Below are 25,985 nucleotides of genomic sequence, written 5' to 3'. Positions count from 1 at the left end.
AAAAACAACAAAATAAAATAAAAACAACAATAATGCAGTAGGAAATCATTTCTTCTCGGTGCTTGGTGTCTCGACCATTGGAGCTTTGAGTTTGGCCCTCTGGCTGTCCTCTTCCGGGGCTTCACGCACAGCTTCTTGGGGCTCATCACTTGAGCTCCCAAAGATCGCAATCTTAGCTTGAGCGTAACTACTCTCGCGATCTGCTTGTTTGCGTTTACCCGGTCGGTCTAGGTCCTCCAGCTGTTTTCGCATGTCGCGAGAGTACAACTCTACCATTTTTGATAGGTTTTTATTCTCGTCCCGCAATACTTCTAGCTGGTGTCGATTCACCTCCACTATCCTTGACCTCTCCCTTTTCAAGCTTTTTATAGCAGTCTGACACTCCTCAACCATACTTCGCTCCGCCGCCAACTGACCTTTCAGCACCTCTACCTCATGGGACTTCGCAAGTAGGCGATGACCCAAACTTGCGACTGTTGCCGTACTCTGCACGCTCAGTGCCAGGGCATCGCTCACGACCCGGTTGTCATCCCTTGTCCCCAGAACACGTATATCTTTAGGAGTCACTAAATTTCTAGCCACTCCAATGGCAACATCGTTGTCCAGGAGTATTGAGTCAGTTACTGTCACAGGCCCCCGTGCGGAAGCAAAGTAGGGCATCCATACTGGTGCCGCTGCTTGGCCTCGTGTCTGAGTCGGTGGAGCTAGGTTGAGATCCAACGAAAATGGGTAGTTAGAGGCCATTTGATTTCTCACTCTCTTTTCTTCTTTCTTTCTTTTCTCTTTTGTGTGTTTCTGAGTTTGTGTTTTTTTTACCCTTTCTTTTTACCTTTTATAGACTTAGTCTGCTAAACCCTAGCCGCTGCGGTTCTGAGTTTTGTGCGGCCCTTACGGCTTATCTCTATATGTCGCCGCACCCGTTTCCCAACCCCCCTTAATTGCATTTTCACCTTTCACCACCTTCTAGTGAAAAAGTCGTCCCGCTTCACCCAAGAAGCCAATAATTCTGGCTTGAGGGATGTGACAGCTGCTTCTGCGCGGCGACACGTCTCTCACCCCTTTCACCCGTGACTTCCCAGGAACCAAGGCATCAGGGACCACGCTCTTCCCTTTCAGAAATCACACTCTTTGCGCTCCCATTGCACGTTTTTTTTAAAAAATAAATAAATAAATAAATAAATAAAATAAACATAAAAATAATAACAAACGTGTGGGCTTCAGTTTTCATTGTGGGTCGGGTTTCACTTTAGTTTGGGTTTCAAAGTGGGTTAAATTTACCGTGGTTTGTGTTTCGAAATTGTGGGCTTTGGGCTTCAAAATTTTTTTGGGTTTCAGAATTGTGTGATTAGGGTTTACTGTTTCTTTTTTTCTTTTTTTTTGTTTGTTTGTTTGTTTGTTTGTGTTGTAATTTTTATTTTATAATTATTTTGTTTTTGTTTTCTTTTGTGATTTTGTGATTTTTTTTTTTTAATTTGCTTTAATACCTTTCATTTGTTGTTATGACATTGTTTGTGGCTAATTTTTAAACATTGAGGACAATGTTCATTTCTAGGTTTGGGGGTATTGGAGTTTAGCATGTAAATTTGGTTTTTCCTTATTTTTTTTTATTTTTTATTTGCTTGTTTTTATTTTTATTTTTTTTTTTTTTTAAGTCTTGCTTTTATTTTGATTTTGATTTTGATTTTGATTTTATTCACTTTCCGAACACATTTGATGAGATTGTGATAAATGTTTGCATGACTTAAATGAAAATTGAATTTTATTTATTATTTATTTTGTTTTCCTTGTAAATTTTTATTGTAAAAAAAATTAATTAATTAATTAATTTGGCATCGTTCTAGCATGACATGTTCGAAACCTTCTTTGCACTTGCCATTTGTTTCATAATTTTCCAATTAAAGGATTTGCATGATCTAAAGAATTGTATGAATCATAAATTAGACTTATTTAACCAACTATATAAAGTGAGCTTTTGAGCCTTGTACGTCAATTCATGAGTGTTATATACATACTCTTATTTTCTTGTCATCAAAGTTGTTGTTTGATCTCATTATTCATTGATTTGGTTGATCACTTAAAAGTCATTCATTCTTATGCAATTTGACTTCATGACATTTTAAGAAGTGATATTAAGGCCCTCTTTGGATCGTTTGTGCCTTTCAAGCTAACCTTATGCATGCTTAAGCATGATTTTCCATTGTTAACCATTTTGAGCCTACATGTAAACCTTTTCTTTCATTTTACCAATTATATTTCCTCGCCTTAGCCCGAAAAACAAGAATTTACCTTTCTAAGGAACTCATGAGCTCTAATTCGGATATGTTTTTCATACTAAGTTTGGGAATGGGTGTTACATTTCAAAAAAAAAGAAAAAAAAGAAAATCACACAATTGGTGAAAGAAAAGAAAAGAAAAAAGTTATGATTAAATGGTAGTTGAATGAAATTTTGTTTTTGGGTTTCATTGGTGTTTGGAAAGGAGTTTAAATCATTGTAAATGAAGGTATAAGGAGTTTTGATCATGTAAAAGAAAAAAAAAATCTAATCGTGATGATTCGAAGTCTTGTAAACAATTTTTTTTATGCTCTTACATTGTGAGTTCCTTGGACTTTGTATTATCCATACCTTTCATTTCTCACTCACCTTACACCCTTGGCCCCATTACAACCTATAATAAAGACCTAAATTGATCTTAAATGTCATGTGGTTGAATTGCATTCATTTTTCTACTTTTAAGTGTTTGGCATCCTTCTTGAGATCATATTAATGCAAGTTCTTCATCTTTCTATTTCGAGTTAAGTCTTTATGGTTTAACTCTAATCTCATGTTTATAACTGAGTGTTGCATTATAGCCCTCTTCTGAGTGATTCATTTGTGAGAGGACAACTTTGGTGAGATTTGAAGTTGAATTTGTGTTTGGTATGATTTTTGAAATTGTGTGGAAACTAAGATTGGGGAATTTGTTACATTTGGCTATCACACTACCACACTTTGAGCATGTTGTGTTTTGAACTTTGCCGCCTTGTAAATAATGTCTAAAATTGAGTTTTTATTGTTAAAATTTTTGAGTCATGTGCATGAGTCATTTCTCTTCAGAAAATGTTCGGAAAGATTGTTTTGAGTTTTATTTTTATTTCTTTTATTTTTGTTTTTGTTTTTGTAATTATTTTTGTTTTGGTTTTTGTTTTTGTTTTTGCTTAAGGACTAACAAATCTATTAAATTTTCTAACCATTTTGTTTTGTAGAGTTAGAAAAACGTTTGTGGGTATCGTATCTGTTAAACCCTCAGGAGACACAACTCCTCCTACTAGGGATGCCTAGAGGTTTAAAGGCTTGTTGCATTCGCTCAATGCAATCGAGTTACCTACGAAAGTGGTCTAGTTAACTTCTTGTTTTGTTTTTAACTTTGTTTTGTGTTGTTTTGCTCGAGGACTAGCAAAATCTAGGTTTGGGGGTATTTGATCGGTTCATAATTGTATATCATTTTGTACCCTTCTAGCTTATGATTTGGTTATGTTTTTGAGTTAAACTTGTGCTTTTAATCCTTTTTGTGTTTATCTTTCAGTTCATTGAGCTTTAGGTAATAATGAGGGCTTTGGATAGTAAATGATGCAATCCATGCATGTTAGGGCCTAATTTGGATGAATGGATGAAGAGCTTAAAGACAAACTCAATTTTGGCTACAGTCCCCTGTCAGCCCAGTTTCGTAGGTCATATTGCAAGCTTTGTTTCAGCAACCTACATAGCTCGGATGAGGCCACATTCTTCATGAAAGTTGTTCCAATGGGTGTATACTATAACATATCCGAAATTCAGTCCCATTGGATAATTGTGGAGTCTGTTACCTAGCAAACACAGAGCCATGCTCAGGATGGATTTTATCAGCGCGCAAAATGAGTTAGCAATTTGTTTTGGCCTTAACTTCCTCCTCCGACCTTGGATTGGCCCAAATGATATATGGCTGGAAAGAAGACATTCTGAACTTCAAGTTTGAGTGCTTAAAGTCTTAATTTGCTTAAGGGAAGCCCAATTCGTAAGCCCTTGAAGTTGCTGGTCATGCTGACCTCAGGATGAGCTATTATTTCTGGTTGGAAGCTTAGTCATGGTGACATGAAGATGAGCTAGGGCTGCTGGTGGGATTTATTAGTGAAGTGCATCAACCATTTCAGATTTTATAATGGAAGTGTTGTATGCATTAGTGAAGTGCATCAACCATTTCAGATTTTATAAAACAAGTGTTGTATGCATTAGCCATACTTAATTCAGATTTTCAGCTTCCTTAGGCCTATATATAGTGAGGTTTCCCAAGCTTGTAAAAACACCCCAAGGGGGGGAGCTCTCAAACACTTCTCTAGAGCTCCCTTCCCTTCTCTCCCTCAAATTCTCTTAGTTTCCTTTGTAGTTCTCAATTGTTGTAATAAGATCATTCTACTAAATTTTCTTCTCCAAATCTCTCAAACACTTCTCCCATCTCTAAATTTCTCCAAACACTTCTCCTCCCTTCTCCAAATTTCCCAAACACATTTCCCTTCTCTTCCAAAAGTCTCCATGTCTCAAACACTTCACAAACACCTTTCTCTCCACTCCCTAAGTTCCCAAAGTCTCCAAGTTCACAAACATTCTCCATGTTCTCCAAACACTTTCTCAAACAACTCTCTACTTCTACTTTCTTCTCCAAAAAGCCTCCATGTCCTCAAACACTTTTCCCAAACACTTCTCCTTTCTTCCTCAAAGTTCTCTTAGTCTCTCTTTAATGTTTTCTTAGTTGTAATTTATTTTTCTTGTAATGTACATTCTTTCTTAAGTATTCAAGTTTGATAAGTTTCCAAGTTTCAATTATGGTTTTTGTTCTTATTCATTATGCTTATAAGTTAATATGCTAGTTTGAATGATTGATCACCATTTAGGCTTGCATGTTAGCTATCTTGGTTTGAATTAAGAGTAGACACCATGCTTTAATTCGAATTGAACTATGAATAGGAAGAGTATGTATGGACATTCGACAACAGGGATTAGATACATGCTTGGTTGTTTAAATTGTTCTTCTATGCTTAATGGGTTCCTAATGCTTAATTTTAGGTTAGACAACAAATGATCAAATTAGGGAATTAGGAACACAAGGTTATGACCACACACCATGGCTTAATCATACTTTAGCTAGAATCAATCCATTAATCTAATTGAACTTGGGAACTTATCTACTTGAGTTAGTTATTTTCTTTCTTCCTTGTTTTATTTATTTCCTTTTTTTTTCATTTCTGTTTTGTGTAGGGAAAATGAATTGGATCATTCAATCACCAATCCTCGTGGGATCGACCTCGCACTTACATATGCTATACTACCAAACGGCTCGTGCACTTGCGAGTATCACAAGTTGAGGATGCAACTGAATCCATTTTGGTGCAGCTGTATCTACGCAACACTATGCGTAATCTTCAGCTTGAGAGTTCCTCTTGGAACTCCTGTATGTCAAGGTAACAGTAAAAGGCCCAGCACCATTGGAAGTGACAACAGTTTAGTGGTACAAGATTTTTTATTTTTTTTCACTTTTTTCAGATTTTTTCTTCAGACTCGAAAGGACGGTTTTACCCCTCATTTTGACGGATAAATTGACAGAGTTGAATGGCATGACCTAATTCCAACTATTTGTCCAATTAAAGGATGTAATTGGCACAAAAAAAGTTCACGGACCCAATTGCAACTGGAGGCCAAGTTCAGGGACGTCTACAGTAGATAACCCTATATGTTAAATATGTGACTCGCAATGTGATCAATAAATGTGGTATATCTCTATCGTTAGGTAGAGGAAATCATACAGCTGACACAATTGAACAATACTTGGTTCCTCTCTAAGCATGATTCTCTTCTTAACCTAGTATAGAAAAATAAAACATGAAAAGACATTAACAATTAACCTAACACCTAAAAAAGAATACTTCTTTTAATGCTCTATAAAAAAAACACATGGAAAAGATGTAGCAATTGTACGTAGAAATAATAGAACAAATAAAGATGATAGTTGTCCACCAACCAACCCTAGTAGCTAGCTACCATGCTGTTGAAAGTGTTTACTGTCTGTCTGACGGGGTGGGTTGATGAGGAAAACTTCTTTTCTTCCGTGGCAGAGGAAGGAGAGCAGCTGAGAACAATGCAAGAAAAGCTACATTGGCCAGTTTGTCCATTTCTGAAAAATAATGTTGCAAAAAGATCATCCATTTCCTCCTTTCTTTCTAGAACTCATTCCAGGTACTAGTCTGTTGTGCTCCATTCTATTCGTTGTTGTGTGCTCTTGATTTGTTCTTCTAAAAGACAGAGGCTGTATGAGAGTGATCTTTGTGTGTTCTTCATTGCTCTGTTTATCAAGATCTTCCCTGTTATATTGGCAAAATAATCCAATAAAACTTTCCAGGGCATTTGAGAGAATTTTGTTTATGAAGTTCTGTTCTTGATCTACGTTATTGTTATTATTGCATGTCATGCGTTTCAATAAATTCCAATACGAAAGGTGTAACTGTTCGGACTCAAGATCCTATATTAGAAAAATAGCATATCATGGAGGTATTTAAGGGCTCATTGGGCACCTTTCCTAGTAGTCTTATTTCGAACTTCATGGCACGAAACTTTATTGGTGATGTTTGGGATTTGGATTTTCTTTTTCTATATCACTTCTTGGTTTTTCAAACCCTAAACTATAGTTTAAGTTCAGAATGAAGGAATATCCAGTAAAACAGAGAATCCAAATTCATCCATTTCTTGATCTATAGCTATCCCAAGAAACGTCCATATACCTGAAAGTTACAGATGCTTTCCTTGGGACCGCAAGGTTTCTTGTTGGGTGCCCCAAACCCACAAATGCTTTCCTTGGAACCGCAAGGTTTATTGTTGGTGACATGCAATTGAATGCAAAAAAATGTTTATTTTTTTTTATGTGGATGTGCTTCATGTAGGAGCTAATAGAAACTCAAAGGGAGAGAGAGACTTGTAAAATAGCTCACAATTATTAATTCAGACATGGTCATGAACTCACAAGCAATAGAAACATAAAACTTTCTAGACAGATTTTAGATCACCAGATGTACTAAAAATACTAGAATGGCAATAACCCAAGTTCCAGAATCTCTAAGCATGAAGATATCCACCTCAACCATGCTTATGATCTGAAACTAATTTGGGTAACATTCTAGATTTATTAGATAAAAATTAGTAATGAGCTTCTAAAATGACCTACTTGCAAGTTGTCACATTATTTTTAAGGTAATGGACAAATTGGCCAATGTAGTGGTCTTGGTGAAGCTTGTGATCTCCAAAAACTTTGGCAGCTTTCCTTGCATTGCTTCTTAGCTTCTCTCCTTCCTCTGCCACCATTGCATGTCTCAGTGTTTTGGCTATATCATCTTTGCAAAACGACCCCTCTTCTGTGCGTTTTACTTCAACAGCCAGATCCTTCTCTACCAGAAGCCTTGCATTCAAAGGCTGATCAATAATGAATGGCAAAACAACAAGAACATGCCCAAATTGCAGAGTTTCAATTACAGAGCCCCATCCAGAGTGAAACAGAGACCCCCCAACTGATGGGTGCCCCAAAATTTCCATCTGGGCCACCCATCCCAAGCAAACAAGCCCTTTCTCTGATGTGCGCTCAACAAAACCAGGAGGCAGAGCATCAGCATCACTATCAGCCCAATTGGGTTTTCTGAGTGCCCAGAGAAATGGAAGCTCTGATAGGTCAAGCCCATGAGCAATCTCAAATACTTGTTCTTTGCTCAGCTTACACTCAGATCCAAACCCAACAAACACAACTGACTTGGGTTTTTGTTTATCAAGCCAGTCAAAGATCACATTGTTTGGTGACCCATCAGAACTGATTTCTCTTTTGGCAGATGGTTGCTCTGGTGGAAGCAAACCTGTGGGAATCACAAGCTTTCCAAATTTGTTCTTGTATGCCTCTAAGTATTCTCCTTCAAATTCATTGCAACTGCGCACGGCTACAGCTTGACATGCTGATAAAATCTTGGTATGCCTGTCAGAATCACTTATCCCAGAATCATTTAGTTCATAAAAGCCTGCATGCATATCAACTGCCTCATGCTTCCGATATGCTATCATTGACCGAAAAGTCCCGAAATCCCGCGGTGATGTGAAGCTTTCTGGTGATGGCAGAACATCATGATCTTCTGTATTAGCTTTGGAGATATTTTCTAATGAAGTAAAGAAAACAAATGTAGCTGCACAGGAAACAAAGAAGTAAACAAGTGGAACACCAAACTCTTTGCCAATCTCTACCACCCAGTGAGCAGAAAAATCAACTATTATCCAATCAGGCAATTGATCCCCAATGAACTGCTTGATGGGTTGTTGCAGGAGGTCATATGCAAGCTTCAAGTTGTCCATTTTTTCAAAGGGTATGTCCACAGTTGCCTCAGCACCTTCTGGCAAGAACCCAGAAGTCAAAGCAGGAAATGGGATGGAGACTAGATGTATAAAGGGTTGCAAATCAGGTGAGATTTTGGGGAGCCTTTGAATGTTTTTTGGGGTGGAGATGTAGGAGACATGAACTTTGGCTTTTGCCAAGGCCAAGGAAAGCTGGAAAAAAGGCATCATGTGGCCAAAGGCAGACCATGGAAGCATCACTACATGAAGGTTTTTCCCCATATTTTGTATATTTGCAGCAGTAAGAGTGTTCATGCCGTTTTATGCGACCCAAAGAGGAATGCTATTCACAATTGCTCAAAACACGTGGAAACACAAACTCACGTTACTATTTTAAATTATTTTTTCTCTTTCTTCTCTCGGTTTCCTACCTCTTTCTCTTTTTAATTATTTCTTCTCTCGGTTTCCTACCTCTCTCTTTTTAAATATTTTTCTCTCTCTTTGTTTTTTTTGGGTATGAAGAACAATGTTGTCTTGATCCCCAACTATGAGTGGCACATTTAATCTTTAACCACAATCTAGACTAATCTCTGCTTAGAGCAGGAATCGAACCCCTGATCTCTCTTAAGGAATGAGAGTACTGAAACACTCACACCAATCACCTTGGTTATTATTTTTTCTCTTTCTTCTATCGGTTTCCTACCTCTCTCTCTTTTTAATAATTTTTATTCTTTCTTCTCTCAGTTTCCTACCTCTCACTCTTTTCTTTTTAATTATTTTTTCTCTTTCTTCTATCGGTTTCCTACATCTCTCTCTTTATAATTATTTTTTCTCTTTCTTCTCTCTCTTTTTAATTCTTTTTTTTTTCTCTCTCTTGTGTTTCTTCTCTTCGTCCTTCTCCATCCGTCTCTTATTTTTTTCCATCACTCTCCCTCTCTTCTCTCAACCTGTTAAGAATTAATTTTGAATAGGAGGTTTGTATCTATTTTGGCAGCAAGAAATAGAAAAGAATATCAGACAAGAGAAACAAGTCCAACAGCAGCCTCCCTTACAGCATTTTCAAAAACTAAAATCTTATAATTACACAGACCCAACACTGATGCAGGAGCATAGGGGTGGATTAAGATAGATATTTGCCATTTAATTAGTTATTTCATGATATATTGGTATTTTCTTATTTAGGTAATTTTAGGATATCCTTTATTATTTATGTGTGATTTTATAATTAATGAGTTTACTTTTGGACCAAGTAGCCTTGGTGCCCAAGTCTTGTAAAGACTATAAATAAGGCTAATGTAATAGTTGTAGAGGAGTTGATGTTGATGATTAATGAAACAGTTTATTTGTGGCATGGATTTGCTACGATATATGTGAGTTTGCATTAGCTCTAGATTTCGGTGCTCGTGTGTGTGGTTGGTGACCTATGTCCGAACCCCGATCCCCATAAAAAACAACCATAGCAAAATCAATAATCCTGAGATACCCAGATGAAAAAACAAGCGAAGAACCCAAAAACCAATTCAAACTATTTAGTTAACCAAGTAAAGCAATAAAGAGAGGAGGAGGAGGAGGCTAAGGCCCTAAGGGGATTGTAAAGGGATGTGAGAAGAAGAAGAAGAATAATTAAAAGAGAGAGAGAGAGATTGACGGAGATAAGAAGAAGAATAAGGAGAGTGTATTCAATTTAGATTTTAAATGATTTAAAAAGGTTTATAAAGTTGATAGAGTTTAATTGAGTTTGACTGATTCTACGAACTCCACGTAGATTTTGACTGAATTCGTGTATAAATTTTAACTAAGTTTATTAGAATTTATTATTGATTTTATTGGATTTTATAGCGATGGTGATGGTGGTTTGTGGGGGAGGTAGTGGTGGAGGAGGTGGGAGTGAGGTGGTGGTGTTGGTGGCAGTGGCAGTGGCAGTGATGGTGATGATATGTGGTGGTGGTGACGATGGGGATGATATTGGGGGTGGCAGTGGTGGTGGAGGTGGGAGTAAGGGTGGTGGCAGTGGGTGCCCCAAAATTGCACCCATCCCAAGCAAACAAGCCCTTTCTCTGATGTTGGAAAATTCACATTTACATATGGCCAAAGGCTATGGAAAGTTGAAAGAAAGGCATCATATGGCCAAAGGCAGACCATGGATGGAAGCATCACAACATGAAGATGATCTTGCCATTGTAATATTTTCTGCTGGTACGGAATTTGCAATAAGAATGACTTTTGTTCATGCATTATGTGGATGAGTTGGGACTACATAAATACTGCGAAGTAGAGTTGACCAAAAAAAAATATACTGCGAAGTAGGGTTTTTGAACACTAGATCTTGCATAAATAAATAAAAACTTTTGACAGTCATACAAGGAAGTAGGCTGACCTACCCTATCCTAATTCGTCGTATAATTATTCATTAGGTAGAGGAAATCATATAACAGATGCAATTGTACAATACTATTTAGGTCATTGAACATGATATATATGTCTAAGATGTGATTAACAATGTAATCAATACATGCAGTATGTCGATGTGTTAGTTGATACCATGTTATTCAGGTCATTGAATATGATAAAAAATAGTTCTACTGTAAATTTATGAAATGTCGTTAAGTAGAGGAAATCATATAACAGACACAATCGGACAATAGTTGGTTCCTCGCTAATCATGACCCCCTTCTTCACCTAATATAGACAAATAAAACAAATAGAGACGCTTCTTTTTTAAAGCTCTTTAAACAATTAACCCAACACTTAAAAAATACCACTTCTTTTAACCATAAAAAGAAAAAGTAAGTAATGAGCTTGTAGCTCTTAAGTGGTTAAGAATATTTATCCATGCATCCGAGGTTCTAAGTTCAATTCTCCCTCCCCAATATCGCTTATATAAAAATAAATAAAAAGGCAAATACGCGTTTCTTGCTAACCAAACGTCCAAACACATGATCCACATTTTCTGGCTAAACATTCAACCAGAGTACCCAAGCATGCACATTCCCAAGAATTGCCTGTAATGACTTTCAAGATCTTAATTTTTATCTTCTTCTCTTTCTTTTTTTTTTCACCGAATGATTACGCATCTGTCTTGAAAATTGAAATGTTCCCAAAATAATGTAACTGGGAAAAGAAAGAACAACACAAAAAACCAAACCATGCATGTGCTGAAGCTGAACAGCGTACGTAATATTGGCGGCGTTGGAAAAGCATGAGTGAGAGCATGCAATCACCACCAATATTACAGTATCTCTGTTTCTAGTCTTCCTTGGCTCTCACCACCAATGGGAAATGTTTCAGGCCCCAACGAAAAGCATTTTGTGGCTTTGGAGAGAATAGAGAAAGAAAGCCATGGAAGATAGAACAGGCGAATCCTAAACCAAGCCCAAACACCAGCAATCAACCCAGCCCACCAGACAGTCAACGCTGTCATGTATCTTCCAGCCAGCTCCCAATATGTGCTGACGTCATCATTTCCATCATGTCTAAGTGCTCCCAATATCCTAAATGATCTTCTTGATGCAGCTTCTGATCGCGTTCCATGAACTACATAATGGGTTGTTGCAGCAGATCGTATGCCACAGAGGCCTCATCTCCTTCTGGAAATGGAATTAATGGGCATGAACTCTGGTTTTTGCCAAGGTTATGGAAAGTTGAAAATAAGGCAAAATATATGGCCAAAGGCAGACCAGGAAGCATCACAACTCGAAGATCTTTTGCCATAATGATAATGTTGAGTTTTGAACTCTTGATGTTTTCAGCCAAACAAAACAAACAACAAAACTCTTGGTTAATGTTACAAGATCACCTGATCATCTTAATTTCTGTTTCAATTTTTGGGTAAGCTTTTCCTGAAAGGGGAAAAACAAAACCAGACCATGGAAAGAAAGCAAGAAAGAAAGAGTGATGTTCTCCATAATTGTTGATATATGGATATCCCAAGAAACGTCCATATACTTGAAAGTTACAGATGAAACTCAAAGGGTATATTTTTTTATGGTGACATGCAATTGAATGCAAAAAATGTTTATTTTTTTATGTGGATGTGCTTCATGTAGGAGCTAATCGAAACTTAAAGGGAGAGAGAGACTTGTAAAATATCTCACAATTATTATTTCAGACATAGTCATGAACTCACAAGCAACAGAAACATAAAACTTTCTAGACAGATTTTAGATCACAAGATGCACTAAAAATACTAGAATGGCAATAACCCAAGTTCCAGAATCTCAAAGTATGAAGATATCCACTTCCACAATGCTTATGATCTGAAATTAATTCGGGTAACATTCTAGATTTATTAGATAAAAATAATAATGAGCTTCTAAAATGACCTTCTTGTGACATTGTTTTTAAGGTAATGGACAAATTGGCCAAGGTAGTGGTCTTGGTGCAGCTTGTGATCGCCGAAAACTTTGGCAGCTTTCCTTGCATTGCTTCTTAGTTTCTCTCCTTCTTCTGCCACCATTGCATGTCTCAGTGTTTTGGCTATATCATCTTTGCAAAACGACTCATCTTCTCTGCGTTTTACTTCAACAGCCAGATCCTTCTCCACCAGAAGCCTTGCATTCAAAGGCTGATCAATAATGAATGGCAAAACAACAAGAACATGCCCAAATTGCAGAGTTTCAATTACTGAGCCCCATCCAGAGTGAAACAGAGACCCCCCAACTGATGGGTGCCCCAAAATTTCCATCTGGGGCACCCATCCCATGCAAACAAGCCCTTTCTCTGATGTGCGCTCCACAAAACCCGGAGGCAAAGCATCAGCTTCACTGTTAGCCCAGTTGGGTTTTCTAAGTGCCCAGAGAAATGGAAGCTCTGATAGCTCAAGCCCATGAGCAATCTCAAAGACTTGTTCTTTGCTCAGCTTACACTCAGATCCAAACCCAACAAACACAACTGACTTGGGTTTTTGTTTATCAAGCCAGTCAAAGATCACATTGTTTGGTGACCCATCAGAACTGATTTCTCTTTTGGCAGATGGTTGCTCTGGTGGAAGCAAACCTGTGGGAATCACAAGCTTTCCAATTTTGTTATTGTATGCCTCTAAGTATTCTCCTTCAAACTCATTGCAACTGCGCACGGCTACAGCTTGACATGCTAATAAAATCTTGTTATGCCTGTCAGAATCACTTATCCCAGAATCATTTAGTTCATAAAAGCCTGCATGCGTATCAACTGCCTCATGCTTCCGATATGCTATCGTTGACCGAAAAGTCCCGAAATCCCGCGGTGATGTGAGGCTTTCTGGTGATGGCAGAACATCATGATCTTCTGTATTAGCTTTGGAGATACTTTCTAATGAAGTAAGGAAAACACATGTAGCTGCACAAAAAACAGAGAAGTACACAAGTGGAACACCAAACTCTTTGCCAATCTCTACCGCCCAGTGAGCAGAAAAATCAACTATTATCCAATCAGGCAATTGATCCCCAATGAACTGCTTGATGGGTTGTTGCAGGAGGTCATATGCAATCTTGAAGTTGTCAATTTTTTCAAAGGGTATGTCCACAGTTGCCTCAGCACCTTCTGGCAAGAACCCAGAAGCGAAAGCAGGAAATGGGATGGAGACTAGATGTATAAAGGGTTGCAAATCAGGGGAGATTTTGGGGAGCCTTTGGATGTTTTTTGGGGTGGAGATGTAGGAGACATGAACTTTGGCTTTTGCCAAGGCCATGGAAAGCTGGAAAAAAGGCATCATGTGGCCAAAGGCAGACCATGGAAGCATCACTACATGAAGGTTTTTCCCCATATTTTGTATATTTGCAGCAGTAAGAGTGTTCATGCCGTTTTATGCGACCCAAAGAGGAATGCTATTCACAGTTGCTCAAAACACGTGGAAACACAAACTCACGTTACTTTTTTAAATTATTTTTTATCTTTCTTCTCTCGATTGCCTTGCTCTGTCTCTTTTTAATTATTGTTTCTCTTTCTTCTCTCGGTTTCCTACCTCTCTCTCTTTTTAATTATTTCTTCTCTCGGTTTCCTACCTCTCTCTCTTTTTAATTATTTTTTCTCTTTCTTCTCTCAGTTTCCTCCCTCTCCCTCTTTTTAATTATTTCTTCTGTCGGTTTCCTACCTCTCTCTCTTTTTAATTATTTTTACCCATTATTTTTTCTCTTTCTTCTCTCAGTTTCCTCCCTCTCCCTTTTTTTAATTATTTCTTCTCTCAGTATCTCTGTTTCTAGTCTTCTTCGTCTTTCCCCACCAATAAGAAATGTTGCAGGTCCAACGAAAACCATTTTGTGGCTTTGGAGAGAATAGACAATAGAGAAAGAAAGCCATGGAAGATAGAACAGGCGAATCCTAAACCAAGCCCAAACACCAGCAATCAACCCAGCCCACCAGACAGTCAACGCCGTCGTGTATCTTCCAGCCAGCTCCCAATATGTGCTGACGTCATCATTTCCATCATGTCTAAGTGCTCCCAATATCCTAAATGATCTTCTTGATGCAGCTTCTGATCGCGTTCCATGAACTACATAATGGGTTGTTGCAGCAGATCATATGCCACAGAGGCCTCAGCTCCTTCTGGAAATGGAATGGGCATGAACTCTGGTTTTTGCCAGGTTATGGAAAGTTGAAAATAAGGCATAATATGGCCAAAGGCAGATCAGGAAGCATCACAACTCGAAGATCTTTTGCCATAATGATAATGTTGGGTTTTCAACTCTTGATGTTTTCAGCCAAACAAAACAAACAACAAAACTCTTGGTTAATGTTACAAGATCACCAGATCATCTTAATTTCGGTTTCAATTTTTGGGTAAGCTTTGATATGCGATATATGTTAATATGTTATATGCCACTTGCTCAATCTTTTTCTCAACCAAATGGCGTTGAGCCTGCAACCACATTTCAAATATGAAACCCGGTTCGTGCAACGGTCCAATCCCACCCACCATAGAGTGGATGGGGGGATCCCATACAATCTTAGCACACAAAAGATTAAACCTTGACATCTGTGTTGAAATAGACACAGCTATGGATATTACACAACGGATCCTATACGCACCTCTCTTTGTCAAGACAACCAAAACTATGACAAACTAGTGTTGTGTGTGGTGACTCATATTCATCAAAAACTTTTCTCTGTATGATAGCAGTCATATAATTCGTGAGACTATTGGGTGGTCGTATCTTGGAAGGTGCTGCCCAACCTAGCACCATGCTCCTTGATTATCTGGGCTGACCGCAGAATAATCTCTTCTTCGGTAGAGTATAACTCACCTTTGCTCTGTAATCACAAAATGACTATTAAAGCGGATGCTTAAGTAATCAGTATGATAAGAGTATTGAATGGAGCGGGAATTACCATTTGTTTGAGGTTACATCCAAGAGTCAATTCGGCAAATGAACTTTCTAGACGAGACAGGAAACAGTAAGGGGCCTCCTTTCCCAAGAACACCTTCGAGTGTGACCTTAGCATGCTCTTTATATCATTTGATATCTGGGGAATCTTATCCAAATCATTAATTTGCAGGGGAATTTTGGTGACGATGGCACGCCATTGCGCACGTGACTTGTTCACAATTACCTACAAAGTTTACACGAAACTTTCTGAGATATATTTTGACAAAACATTCTAAATGGATAAATCAAGCCACTATTATATTAATGTTAAACCATACCCAGGCTGATAGTGGTACAATGAACTTAGGTGATTTTAACTTTAAAACGGGATTGGTGGTTTTCAGTATAATGGGTGCCCATGTTTAAGTGTTATGCACAAAAGAGAAGCACCAACCTGACTCGAAAACAGTGAATTTGGAACTATGACAGGGAACTTCTCTGCATTCAATAACGAAGTGGTAGTCAGTCCCATTTCCACCACTTGACCTTCTATAGCTCCAGCCTGCAATAAGTACAAAATTTTAACATCATGAAGAAAAGAAATATCAAAAACAGGAAGCAGATAATACATTAGATATCACAAAAATGACCTGAAATCATTGAGTCAGAACAATTACACAGAAGGTATAACGTTTATCCAATGAATGACAGCTCCTATTACTTATATTATATAAGTCTATGATAATCTTTGGCTAATAATTTATACATCTGCAGAGGAAGTTATAACAAAATAAGCAATAAAATTAATTGGTTGAATTGCAATCTGGAAAGTATCATATCTTCATTTCCAGAAGCAAGTGTTATTATAATCAATGAGGGGTTTGAGATCACTGTACAATGTACGGTGTAGCCAACCAAGGGATCACTGAAAGATGCCCGATACTTAGATTTAAGAAAAGATTACACAATTATGTAACAGTTAACAAATAAAGATAATTAACTATGCAACTCTACTCTGGGTATGCAGTGCTGACATGGTAATTCATACAACCTTGAATATTTCCTTAATTTCATTATGTTACTACAAATTTGGAGAAACAAAGATACCCATGGCACAGATCTCTTACTAGAATCACAAGAAAGGAAACGTATGCTTGAGAAACATTTTGCCTATGACAAAGAACAAATGGAATTGAGGAACACATAGCGTAAATACATGATAACATACTTTTATTGTATCCCCAAGCGAAAAGGGCTTTGAAAACTGCATAGAGAAACCACTTAGAACATTTCCAAGGACGTCCCTGGCAGCAAAAGCAGTTGCAACTCCTGCATTAAGTGCGGCAGTGAAAAAGTCAAATCTTAATAAGACGAGGTCAATCCAAACAAGAGCATCCAAAAATGAATCTTTAGTGTGGTGTGGGTGATACACATAACCATATGACCAAAAATCAAAAGATGCAACCTTAATTTTATTTGCAGACTTTTCTAACTGTCATGGATGAAATAGATATGAAAAAGAATATGCAATTAGGAGCTAATCCTCACCTCCTATGCCACCAACTGTAAGAATTGACTGCACAGCCACCCCACATGCCTCAGCTAAAGCCATTATCCCAATCACAAAAAGACCAATGGATGAAATGTTATCTATAGCTAGCAACTTGTCCCGATCAAGACCAGGCAAACTTTGAGTCACTAATACACGAGTGAACACATTTGTCTTCCACCGATGCAGAAACCACACAAATGAAAGGATAACTGCACCTCTCCATGCCGGTCCAAGATACTGAGAAGCTATAGTGGTCGGTGCTACCAGCATGCCACTGCAAATAAAATTCCTCCTCGTTGTTTAACAGTGGAAAACAAAAATGCATATATACAAATAAAGATAGGGTGATTATGAAGCATATCTTTGAACTTGAAACCACTAACATTTGTGAAAATGCCATGAAAGTAACTAGATATCGCACTGGATCCTCCAAAGCACCCCAAAAACTTTTCTCATAAGGAACTGGCACCTCAGATAGGCTTCCTGATAGTAACGCAGTGCGCCCTTGACTTGCGTACTTGTGGAATCTCCTGAAAAGCCTCGGCATCACCAGCCAAGCAAATATAGTACCTGCCAAAGTACAACCAACAGGAACAACCACATTTCTAAGATGTGGATAGGAATCCAGCAACTGCTGAACATAAGGAGACAGCTCAACAGAGGTTTCTTTAGCCTTCTGTCCAGAATAAGTTGCTGCATCCACAGCACTCTGCCATGCATCCTTAACCTTAGCAACCCAATCACTGCCAACAATACCACTATTACCAATATCCACTTCACTGCCACCAGAAGCAGCCGGAACTCCTAGTCCTGGTTGCCCAGCTTTATCAGCATTGCTACCAACAGATGATGAGTATGAACGGCTATTCAAAATTGGATTTACCAAAAAAAGAGGAGTAGCACTCCTAATATGTGAATTTGACAATGTGGGTGAAAAAGCTGAAATGGGTTTGGTTCTGTAAGATTGGATGTTGGCAAGTGATTCAGAACCCAATGCTCTAGAATGCGTATTCGCAAAAGTTTTAAGAGATTGTGTTTCCTTGGAATGGTAACTGCGATTTAGAAAAGCATATGCTGGTCTTATATGCTGGTAACTGCCAAATTTTGCATAAGAGCAACTGGTAGACTTGCAAAGTGATTTCAAAATGGAAAGCCTAACTCCACCCATTAGAGAAAGCTTAGTATACCAGACTATTCTATAATACTAAAGGCACTCTTCAATCTCTAAATGCTTAAGAGGACCTGGTTGAAATTAATTAACTCTTTCATGGTATCTTAATCTGCAAATTGGGGGGAGGGGGAAGGAGAAAGCAAATTAATAATAAGTGATTATAAATACAAAATGCAAAACCCAATGACAATATAATGAAACATAGGTATAAAAAATATGAACTCACGCTTAACAATGCTGATAAACATCTATACATAAACCCTAGACCCCTGATTGGATGCCGAGAAAAATGAAGAAAACAAAAACCAAACAGCGAATCAATGAATTTTGTTCTTACAAGCTGGTCTCCAAAGATCAAACACTTCACCCAACTAAAACATACACTTGAGGCCCCTTTGAAAAAAGAAAAGGTAAAATGATCTTTTAACTCTGTAATTTAGTTTCTGTTGCTTTCAGTCGCTTTCTCGGCAACCAAACAGAGCTTTATAGTGGGAATTAAAATAGCTACCTACCTGTTATGGTTGAATTTGGCGGTTCACATGAAAATTCTGAGAGACCCAAAGAGCGAGCTTCTTTACTTTGCTTGGGAAATAAGACAAGCCGACAGAGCTTCGGAGCTCAAAGCGTATGAAAGAGAAGGCTCATTTCTGAGGCCAAATATGAAAGCATGAGGAGCACGCGTCGCTTTAGCCTCCGTCTGTTTCGTGCTCGTCCGATGCCTTTGACTGGCCTATTAGTATGACAATCTGACGGTGGAAGATTAGGCTGAAAATGGATCGGAATATTGTATGTTACTCAATTGTTAAAGGGTCCGTAATTTATTGGGTACCATTGTGTGTTTGAGTGAGGATGATACATCTTGTACCACTCGAATTACAAGTCTCCTATATTATGTATGCTTTGGAATTTACCAAAGTACGTTTAAGTTATAACTCGATTGGAACTCGTTTTATAGGAAGCACTTCTGCTCCGAAATTTTTTTACTAGAAGCACTTTGAAAATTTAGTCCAAATGCTTCTCTACCAAACATTTTCCAAAACCCTTTTAAACCTTCCAAGAGCATTGTCAAACCTGCCCTTAAACTTTTAGACCCAATCGACAAAACATAATCATTATCTGTTAGAAAAATAAAAAAATAACTCTACAAATACTGAAAACTTATTTACCTTTTTCTAAAACAAGAAAATAAAAATAAATAATTATATATACATATATTTTTTTTTAAATATATTTTAAAAAAAAGAGAGAGAAAAAGACAGAACCATGAAAGTGGGAGGACTCTTTGACCAATAAAAATCTTGGCAGAACACAGAAGTGTAGATAGATAGAAAGACGCCGGAAATTATGAACACAAGTCATTAGTGTTTTAATAGTGTGTTTAGATTTCTTTTCAGACTAAACCAACCACATGGCTTTTAATTCTCTGCTAGTTCTATTAGAATTGGACTGTCCCACCTTTGCCTTTTGGGTATCACAATTTGATCCCAAAAACAAAACTACGTGACCTTTCTTCCTTCTTTCATCTCTTGGAAATTATGATCAACCAAACCCAAAAACACACTCAGCCTCTCTTCTTCACCATGAAAAGCAATCAAAAAGACCCTGCAGAAGGATGGACCTCCAAAAAGATCACCTTATGTTTCTTGCTTTTGATCTCTTTCCTCTACATCTCCTACTCTCTACAATCTGTTTCGCCTTCCAATCTTTGTAGGCAGCAGCTATCTTTCACTGCCAATGTCCAATCACAACCAAAACCAAAGGTTTCCTTGCCTCCAATTCCTCAGCCAATTACAGCTACAACCCCAGAAAAACCCCAAGAGCCCAAAACAAACATATCCCATATAGTCTTTGGCATTGCAGCCTCAGCCAATATGTGGGGCCATAGGAAAAACTACATCAAGCTATGGTGGAAGGCAGACCAAATGAGGGGCAATGTTTGGTTGGATCAGCCTGTAAAAATGGAGCCTGAGCATGATCACCTTTTGCCACCTATAAAGATTTCCAGTGATACTTCCAAGTTTGAGTACAAGCACCCGAAAGGCCATCGGTCTGCGATACGCTTGTCGCGCATAGTTTCAGAGAATTTCAGGCTAGGCATGGAGAATGTGAGGTGGTTTGTGATGGGGGATGATGACACAGTTTTTGTGGCTGAAAATTTGGTCAGGGTTTTGCAGAAATATGACCATAACCAGTTTTATTATATTGGGAGCTCATCAGAGAGTCACTTGCAGAACATTTATTTTTCATACAACATGGCCTACGGTGGAGGGGGGATTGCCATAAGTTACCCATTAGCCAAAGCACTAGAGAAAATGCAGGACAGGTGCATAGAAAGATACACTGGATTATACGGCTCAGACGATAGGCTTCAGGCTTGTATGGCTGAGCTTGGTGTCCCTCTCACCAGAGAAAAAGGATTTCACCAGGTTAGTTCTCTGTCTGTGTTTTGGTTATAAATCTTTATCTTTTGGTTGGTTACTGAGAAAACAGAGGAAAGCAAAGGAAAATCTAAATCTCCGAGAAAATCTTAGGTATAACCGGTTGTATAGATTCATAATTATATGCGACTGATGATAGGTCAGATTTTCTTTGAGTGTTGTTTATGGACTTTTCAGATTACATTCTTAACGTTTCTTGCACTTTTCCAAGAGTTTGTTTCAGCCTATTTATCCCAATTACCAACCATCCATATCCTAGATTGTGGTAACTTCAATTTCATTATAGTGCATATTATTCTAGATTTATTTTTCTAATGAAATGGACTAGATTTGGTGGTGTTTGGTGACCTAGTCTTACCACCGTCCAATAAAATACATATTTGACCATTGACTTATGTTGCATACCTTTTTGTGGTGTCTTTGTAGCATTTCAAAATTCAACCACCAGATGGACTAATTTACCTAAGCTTTTGGAAATCCAATTGATCTGTACACAAATTTCCAATGTCCTTGAATTTTCTTTGATTTTCTTGTCAAGTTTCTCATGAGGGTTGCATGAATCACACGACCATATATAGTGCAAAGTCATTGTCATTTTCTAATTCCAAGTTTTTCTTCTTCTAATTTTACTCAGTTTGATGTCTATGGGAGCTTGTTTGGACTTCTAGCAGCTCATCCACTCACACCCCTCGTCTCCCTCCACCACCTAGATGTCTTTGAGCCCATATTCCCCAACATGGACCGGGTCCATGCCCTACAAAGGCTCCAGGCCCCGATGAAGATCGACTCCGCCGGGCTTCTACAGCAATCCATTTGTTACGACAAGACCCGATCCTGGACCGTATCCGTTTCATGGGGATACACGATTCAAATATTTCGAGGCATTTTTTCTCCCCGGGAAATTGAAATGCCATCTAGGACGTTCCTCAATTGGTACAAGAAAGCTGACTATTCTACCTACGAATTCAACACGCGCCGTTTCGGTAGGAACCCGTGTCAACAACCATTTGTGTATTACTTTTCTAACGTCGTATACAATAAAAATGCGAGCCACACAGCTACTGAGTATGTTCGCGATCGCGTACCAGACCCAGAATGCCACTGGAAGATGGCAAATCCCTCCCGGATTAAGAAAGTGCAAGTCTATAAAGCACCCAATCCACATTTATGGGACAAGGTAATTAATCTAAATATTAGCATGAACTAGCGAGTAACTGAGAGTCGTTGATTGATGTGAGTCTCGTACTGATTCTTACACCAATTAATGTCTCATGAGTTGCTCGTCATACCTTGCTAATTTGCACATTATTATTATTTTGGTACAAGTAGCATTCACATTTAATCTTTTCATGGATTATGTTCATACATTGACAATTTTGTAATTTGAGCAGTCTCCAAGGAGAAATTGCTGCAGAATTTTGCCAAATACCAAGAAGAACGGCACCATGGTCATTGATGTAGGAGTATGCAATGAAGATGAAGTGGTCGAAGTGCGGTAGAGTATATACAATTTTGTTCTTTTTTTCTTTGCAAAGAACAGAAAAGTTTACTAACTAGCATACATCCCTTTGTATCCGAATATTGGATGTTGATTAGAGAAACTAGTTAGTGTAAATTAACCAAAAAAAGAGAGGATTGAATGAGAAGAAGCCAAAATATTGCCAATTTTGTGCATTTTTTATGGAGATTAAATGAAAATAACAACACATTTCGATTGTGATCATTCTAGAAAAATAATTTTTCTTGTCGTAGGAGGAAAACCATTTTCTCATCTAAAACCCTTGCATACTTCAACCAAGTTTGAGTTTTAGTCTAAATAAGTAGGTTGGCAAATTGAATGATTTCTCAACTTTCAATGAAACTTCATTTTCACAATCAAATCGGCAGTTTTACCTTTCTTTAAAAAAAAAACTTTATGAGATTAGTGATCAGCTTATCATGGGCTCATATTATCCAATGAAATGAGGGTGGAGTTTTGAAATTTCACTAAGGCCTAAGGGTTGTATTTAGCACCACACTCATAGTTGAAAGCTGGAATCTCTTTACCTCTCTATCTTGTCTTCTTTGTGACCTAAAACGAAAGTAGCATCCCCCCTACATTAGTGAGTTCAACAAGAATACCGATTTGGAATATATATATATATATATATATGTTTTAATGTCTCACAAATAATAATAAAAATTGGCTAATGACATTACTACTTGTGATTCTTTTGTTATATATTGTGCCAAAGATATATAATATATAGTATTATAAAGATTTTGCTAATAACAATCACTAATGCATGTATGTGTGACTTTCAACCGTTGATGCATTGTGTACTTCACATGCATAAACAGTTGAAAGTCGTTGAAGCTGACCTTGAGATAACATACATGCTCAACTTAAGACCGGCATGGCGACTGAAACAAGCATTGCAATGGCAAGAGAATTGTTTTCAGCTCAAAAAGAAAAAAGGAATTGTTTTCAAATTAGCAATGATGTGTATATAATTTGGGTAGCTATTAGAAACAAGGATGAGTCAACTGCCTAAATTTTACACCTTGTAAATTCCAGGCAGGAATAATCAATGATGTCGACAAAAATTTGGTCACATACACAGTTGTACCGCACCACCATCATCCGACATGGACAAGCCGACCCCAAAAAAGGTCCAGCCTATCAGCTCCGAACGCGTGGGTCCCGCCAACGACTAGGATTCTTCCCACCCTCCTCAAGAACCCGAAACTCAAGTCTCGGTCTTCCACACCATTTTCATTTCTGAAGCTCAAACCCTCCTACCATGGAGTTCCCGTACAGAAAGCTCATCCTCTCCCTCACAATACTCTCTCTCTCCACCCTTTCGGCCCTCTCTCACTCCTCCTTCTCTCCCGTAGACAACTTCCTCGTCGACTGCGGGTCCACCGTGGGCTCCACCGTCGACAATCGCCTATTCGTTCCCGACTCGGCCAAGCGCGACTTGTCTCTGTCCTCCTCTACCCGCTCCATCACACTCAGAAATGAAAACCCACCTCCCAATTCGCCCCAAATCTACAGCACGGCTAGGGCTTTCAGGCGACCTTCCAAGTACAAGTTCCAGATACGGGACGAAGGGACCCACATGGTACGCCTCCATTTCCAGACCTTTAATTCTTTGAAATTCGATTGGAACAACACTCAATTTCATGTCTTGGTTAATGGGTTTGTGGCTTTGGCCGACTTTAAAGCTGGGGGTGTAGAAAGCCCCATGGTTATGGAGTTCTTGATCTGGGTTAGTACCGGAAAGCTTGTAATTGAGTTTGTTCCTGCTAAAAAATCAAACTTTGCGTTTGTGAATGCGATTGAGGTTATATCTGCGCCTAAGGACCTTGTTGCTGATACGGCAAAGTTTGTGAGTTCTGATAAAGTTGAGGATTTTAATGGCTTAGCTAAGCAAGCGCTTCAAGTTGTGCATAGGGTCAATGTGGGGGGTTCTAAAGTGACGCCATTTAATGATTCTGTATGGAGGACTTGGGTTACTGATGATGAGTATTTGGAACCGAATTCAGGGTCGAAAAGGGTGTATTTTGGTGGCCGGATCAATTATCAGGATGGAGGGGCTAGCCGGGAAGTTGGCCCTGATAATGTGTATAACTCTGCCAGAGTGATTCAAAGCACAAATGCTTCAATCCCCAAGGTCAATATGACATGGGTTTTTCCTGCCGTTGCAGGATATAAGTATCTGGTTAGGATGCATTTCTGTGACATTGCTAGTATTTCCATCGGTTTGTTGTATTTCAATGTGTATGTGAATGGGAATTTGGCATATGAGAATCTGGATCTATCTATGGCTGCCAACTACGTATTGGCTTCTCCGTTCTATGCCGATTTCGTGGTTGATGGAGACGATTCGGGTGTTCTGAGGGTAAGTGTAGGACCATCGAATATGAGCGTGCCTTACGCCATTGATGGTGTTTTGAATGGTATTGAGATCATGAAGCTGAATAACTCAATGGGGAGTCTTGATGGAGATTATTGTGCAGGGTGGGTTTTGAGGAACTGGCCAAGTGGACATGTTGGTTTTGTGGTTCCTCTGGTTGCTGCTGCCTGTTTGCTGCTAAGTATATCTTTGGTTATGCGAAGGAAGATGAATGCCGAGGGGTTTGTGGCATGGTCGAGACTGCCCATGGATGTTTCAGAAGCTAATGCCAAGCATGGCAATGCACAGCCATCAATTTAAATAGGACAGCAATATAGGATCAATAAGTACCAGCTGATGTTTTTGTAATTCTTAAGTTTTAAGTTTGAAAAGGAGTTGTGTTGTATTGCTTTTCTATAGGCTGTATGAAATAGTATGAAATGTAAAGATACTTGTGTGTTTGCTTATGCAGTGAATATATCAGATCAACCCGGTTTTAACCGGACCATTTCACGAAACCATACACATGTTACAATCGGAACTGTTCATTCATTTTATGAATCACTATTGAAACATAATCTCTGAAGAAAAAAAAATCCAATCAAATTGGAGATCCTTTACAAATCGAGGGTTTTGGTTTGGTAATCCATGTTTTCGTAACTAAAAGATTCCGAGATATGTGTGCTATTGTTACTAAACTCATACCTAATTTTTGTAACCACTTGGATTACTGATAAACATGAGGTAAAAATAGTAATAGTTATCAAGAAAATGTGTGTGACACAGGAGTTTTACTCATCCCCCTCTCACAGCCTCACACATCAGCCACTGAAACATTCAATACACACATAAGACACAAGCCTGCCTTACGAAATTTACCATAAGGCACGTTGCCTCTTGCTTCAACCCCATCTTACCTCATTCCAACCACAAATTTTTCTTGTTTTGGTCAGGAATTTAACCAATTTTTGGTACACGAATAATGTACAAAACAAAAAGAAACAACCCAAAAAATGCCTTTTGAGAGCACTATTTTCAATTACAAATTTAGACTTTTTTTAAATAAAAAATAATAATATCGCATTAAAAAACGTGTTTGCAAATTACAATACAACACCCCTTTCACACCCAACACAAGGTGTTTTGCCTTTTAGGGTTTCTTAACCAATCGTCAAAAGCTGCATGACCCTTGCAGATATGGTTGACTTGAAAATAAAATCAGTTTGATCACCACCCCACCCCAACTTGTGAAGTGTCACGTCAGCAATTTAGTGTAAACAAATTTAACAGCGGAT

General features: G+C 38.3%; 3 protein-coding genes and 2 pseudogenes across 6 annotated transcripts; 2 read left to right on the top strand and 3 right to left on the bottom strand.

Annotated features, from left to right (window-relative positions):
- Positions 1–7,222: 7,222 nt before the first annotated feature.
- Positions 7,223–8,650, bottom strand: LOC110751858 (putative UDP-rhamnose:rhamnosyltransferase 1 pseudogene; annotated as a pseudogene).
- A 3,781-nt stretch (positions 8,651–12,431) lies between these two features.
- LOC110751773 (putative UDP-rhamnose:rhamnosyltransferase 1 pseudogene) lies at positions 12,432–14,359 on the bottom strand (annotated as a pseudogene).
- An 818-nt stretch (positions 14,360–15,177) lies between these two features.
- LOC110751839 (Mechanosensitive ion channel protein) lies at positions 15,178–19,059 on the bottom strand. Of its 3 annotated transcripts, none has more exons than XM_021952369.2 (7): positions 18,887–19,059; positions 17,587–18,483; positions 17,200–17,477; positions 16,880–16,980; positions 16,106–16,213; positions 15,674–15,895; positions 15,178–15,595 (listed from the first exon to the last, which is right to left on the bottom strand). In XM_021952369.2, the coding sequence occupies exons 2-7, from the start codon at positions 18,369–18,371 to the stop codon at positions 15,482–15,484; spliced, it is 1,608 nt and encodes a 535-aa protein (XP_021808061.1). In that variant the 5' UTR covers positions 18,372–18,483; positions 18,887–19,059; the 3' UTR covers positions 15,178–15,481. The 3 variants fall into 3 exon arrangements, with proteins under 3 accessions (XP_021808061.1, XP_021808063.1, XP_088105724.1); XM_021952371.2 differs by lacking the exon at positions 18,887–19,059 and adding an exon at positions 18,601–18,868; XM_088249598.1 differs by lacking the exon at positions 18,887–19,059 and adding an exon at positions 18,712–18,868.
- A 657-nt stretch (positions 19,060–19,716) lies between these two features.
- LOC110751772 (uncharacterized) lies at positions 19,717–23,531 on the top strand. 2 transcript variants are annotated; one of them, XM_088248944.1, is made up of 4 exons: positions 19,717–20,800; positions 21,447–21,989; positions 22,204–22,307; positions 23,370–23,531. In XM_088248944.1, exons 1-4 carry the CDS (start codon positions 19,910–19,912, stop codon positions 23,377–23,379), a joined length of 1,548 nt encoding a protein of 515 aa, XP_088105070.1. In that variant the 5' UTR covers positions 19,717–19,909; the 3' UTR covers positions 23,380–23,531. The 2 variants fall into 2 exon arrangements, with proteins under 2 accessions (XP_088105070.1, XP_021807970.1); XM_021952278.2 differs by lacking the exon at positions 23,370–23,531 and having other exon boundaries at positions 19,718–20,800; positions 22,204–22,477.
- A 6-nt stretch (positions 23,532–23,537) lies between these two features.
- Positions 23,538–25,208, top strand: LOC110751793 (receptor-like kinase). The gene has a single exon (XM_021952308.2). The coding sequence runs from the start codon at positions 23,596–23,598 to the stop codon at positions 25,009–25,011; it is 1,416 nt and encodes a 471-aa protein (XP_021808000.1). The 5' UTR covers positions 23,538–23,595; the 3' UTR covers positions 25,012–25,208.
- The last annotated feature ends 777 nt before the right edge of the window (positions 25,209–25,985 follow it).

The sequence above is a fragment of the Prunus avium genome, chromosome 2 (genome assembly GCF_965620075.1).
Source record: "Prunus avium chromosome 2, drPruAviu1.hap1.1, whole genome shotgun sequence".
Taxonomy (NCBI): domain Eukaryota; kingdom Viridiplantae; phylum Streptophyta; class Magnoliopsida; order Rosales; family Rosaceae; genus Prunus; species Prunus avium.
This window is presented reverse-complemented; position numbering and strand designations above follow the sequence as displayed.